Source organism: Solanum stenotomum, chromosome 3 (assembly GCF_019186545.1).
Source record: "Solanum stenotomum isolate F172 chromosome 3, ASM1918654v1, whole genome shotgun sequence".
In the NCBI taxonomy this organism is placed as follows: Eukaryota; Viridiplantae; Streptophyta; class Magnoliopsida; order Solanales; family Solanaceae; genus Solanum; species Solanum stenotomum.
In genome coordinates this window covers 13,394,949-13,397,877 of record NC_064284.1, presented here as the reverse complement: position 1 = coordinate 13,397,877, position 2,929 = coordinate 13,394,949, and the positions used below count along the sequence as shown (strand labels likewise).

At 30.4% G+C, this 2,929-nt stretch overlaps 1 protein-coding gene across 1 annotated transcript; it reads right to left on the bottom strand.

The window, feature by feature from the left end:
• Positions 1–387: 387 nt before the first annotated feature.
• Positions 388–1,145, bottom strand: LOC125859956 (cysteine protease inhibitor 1-like). Its single transcript, XM_049539811.1, has one exon. The coding sequence runs from the start codon at positions 1,139–1,141 to the stop codon at positions 488–490; it is 654 nt and encodes a 217-aa protein (XP_049395768.1). The 5' UTR covers positions 1,142–1,145; the 3' UTR covers positions 388–487.
• Positions 1,146–2,929: the final 1,784 nt, after the last annotated feature.

The window sequence follows — 2,929 nt, the reverse complement described above, 5'->3', positions numbered from 1 at the left end:
GTTTGGTCATATATATATATATAAATATGTAATTTTAAGCTAAAATAAAAAAAAATAAGTCAAGTTTCTAACTTATGGCCATCTAATCCAAGCATGCTATGAGAAAATTGGCAATGATACTAAAGAGTCATTTTGGATTGACTTAAAATTTGGTTAAATTTACTTTTAGTCATTTTTAGCTTATAGAAGTGTTTGACAGAATTAAAAATAACTTAAAATAAGTTTTAAATGACTTTAAGAAAGTTAAAAACAAAAACAAAAAATAGGTTTGTCTTACTTTTTATTTTTTGACTTAAAAACATTTAACGCGCGCGGTGACAAATCGTAATTTTTAATTATGCTTATTCTACACATTAAAAAGTTAACCACGTACAAAAAGGTAAGGTGGGTAGGGTTGTATTTTGATAAGCATGCATTACTTAATTAATTGAAATTACATGGAGCACTTTATTTAGAAAGCAAAGATATATAGAGGAAATTAAATGAACTAAGCATCCTTTGCCTTTACTAAGACATACGGAAAAGGGTCGTCTTCGAGAACCTGCAGACGGGGATATCCATTATCAAAGCCCCCGCTGACATCTTTACACACAAGTTGAGGGGGACAATACAGTAACTTATATACATTTTTCATATCTGGTAATTCCATCTCAATTTTCATCATCTTAAAGAAGGTATTATCATTTCCTACGGTACCACCAGTTACGAGGAAGTCCTTTTCATCACCAACTTTCCAAACAGTTTGGTTAACACACGATGATGTTCTAACCGAGAACATGATATGTATGGCATACATTTCACGCAGTACCAAATCATCATCATTAAGAATGAACTTTACGGGTGTGCCATCTCCCGTTAAACCGAGAAACGGAATATGCAGCAACACATCGTTTGGGCATTTATGACCTCCAATTATATTATCCAAGTATACAGATCCACCTTCGATGATGGGAGTCTCAATAATGTACTCCTTGCCAATCTTGACTGGATCGCCGTCTTGATCAAGTACGGCAGGGAGTACAAGATTATCATCATGAGTAGTTGTCGGCAGGACAATTGGATTATTGTCCCAAGTGAAAGATTGACAAAAGGAGAGGGTACTTGAAACCAAGAGGAACCTCAAAATATTAATGGATTTCATTTTTAATTTGACTGTCTTGTGTGTGTATTTTGCTTTCTATAGTTGTTAGTCTATCTCCAATTTATAGACCACCACATGATGTACGTAAGGGCATTTTTGAGAAACATAAAATACCCACCTTTTAGGAAAATATACTATTCCGCGTATTCAAGATTTTGATGAAATGATGGATGCACTATTACGAAAATATATAAATTTTGATCGGTTTGACATTTAGGTTCTTATAACTGGAAATCATTAAATTTTAAAATTATAGGTCCAAAATTATTTTCTATCTATATGAACCATTTACAGAGGTGTTACCCAATTTCAGGAAGGAAAATTAAACAAGATAGATAAAAGATTTATATTTATAACCTCACTTAGATGGGTGCTCCGAATCATCATCGCACGACATTATATGATACTTCGAGTGTGGGTTCACACATCTATATTTAAATATTTTTTTTAAAAAATAGAACACTACTATATATGATCTAGGGAGGGAAGCATGAGTTCACGTGAAGGTGTCCCCCTCCTGGATACGCCTCTGATCCTAACCATGATTAGAAGTTTACTTTAATTAATTAAATCTCAATCATTTATGTTTAACCATGACATATCACATATGCATCTTCCTTCCAAGTAAGAACTAATTGGAGAGGAGCTCCAAAGAAAATTGACGTACGTACTACCATTCATAGAAATATTTGTATTTAATGTTCCATACATAAGTATTTTTGGTGTTATTAAATCATAGAGCAAATTAATAATTACTAACTAGGTTGCGTTGGAAGAAAAAAAAAAACGTGAGATATAAATAGCGAAGAATAAACAATTTTGTTTAAAACAATGAATTATTTAAATTTCTTCGAAGGTATAGTAATAGGAGCGATAATTGAGTAATTATTTACCGCAAATTAACTTTATGTGTTCATAAGAAAGAGTCCCCGTCTACTTTAATTTTAATAATTGCTTCAATAAGTCCTATTTCCTGTCTTTTTCCTATCGTAATTATACAAACCATGATTTATGCTATTCTCATACATTAAATATTTTGTTGTTTAAGACTTTATTTTTAGCACACACAAAAATCATGTTTTGTTACTATTCTCCTACGTGGAACGATATAGGGAATCCCATTAGGGGGTTACTCCCTCTATCTCAATATAAACGAATTGTTGACATTATTTTATATTAACAAATTATTACTCTTTGATTTATGTCTTTAAATATTTTTTTTAAGGGTGTCACGCCTTAGCAATTCATTTATACGGTATGGATAAATATTGATAATATTTGTTAAATTAGAAAATATGTCATTTCTTGAGACTAGCTTAAAAAATGAATCATATAAATTGAGATTAAGTGATAATTTTTTTCTTTTTAGTCTATTTTAAAAAAATATCTATCTTTTTATAATTAAAATAATTTAATATAACTTTTACACTTAAAACACTTTTCATAAGATTGGTCAAATACTAGTTGCTACTTAAAACTACTTTTAAAATTTATCAACTAAACGCAAACTCTCTCTCGATTCTCTTCTGTCAATCTCACTCTCACTTTATACAAACAAAAATGTATAATTTGTGTTTGTGTTTGTATAAAGCGAGAGAGACTATATACAAATACAAATACAAATACATATCTATCCGTCGTATACACTTATAATTATACAAATACAAATTTTCCCCTGCCCAATTCTCTTTTACCTCTCTCTCTCTCTCTCTCTCTCTCTACAAATAGAAATTATACAAATACAATGTATAATTATTTGTATAATTTGTGTTTGTATAAAACAAGAGA

Bases quoted from the DNA above. Each gene is read 5' to 3' on its own strand.
- LOC125859956 (XM_049539811.1), bottom strand. From the start codon at position 1,141: ATGAAATCCATTAATATTTTGAGGTTCCTCTTGGTTTCAAGTACCCTC.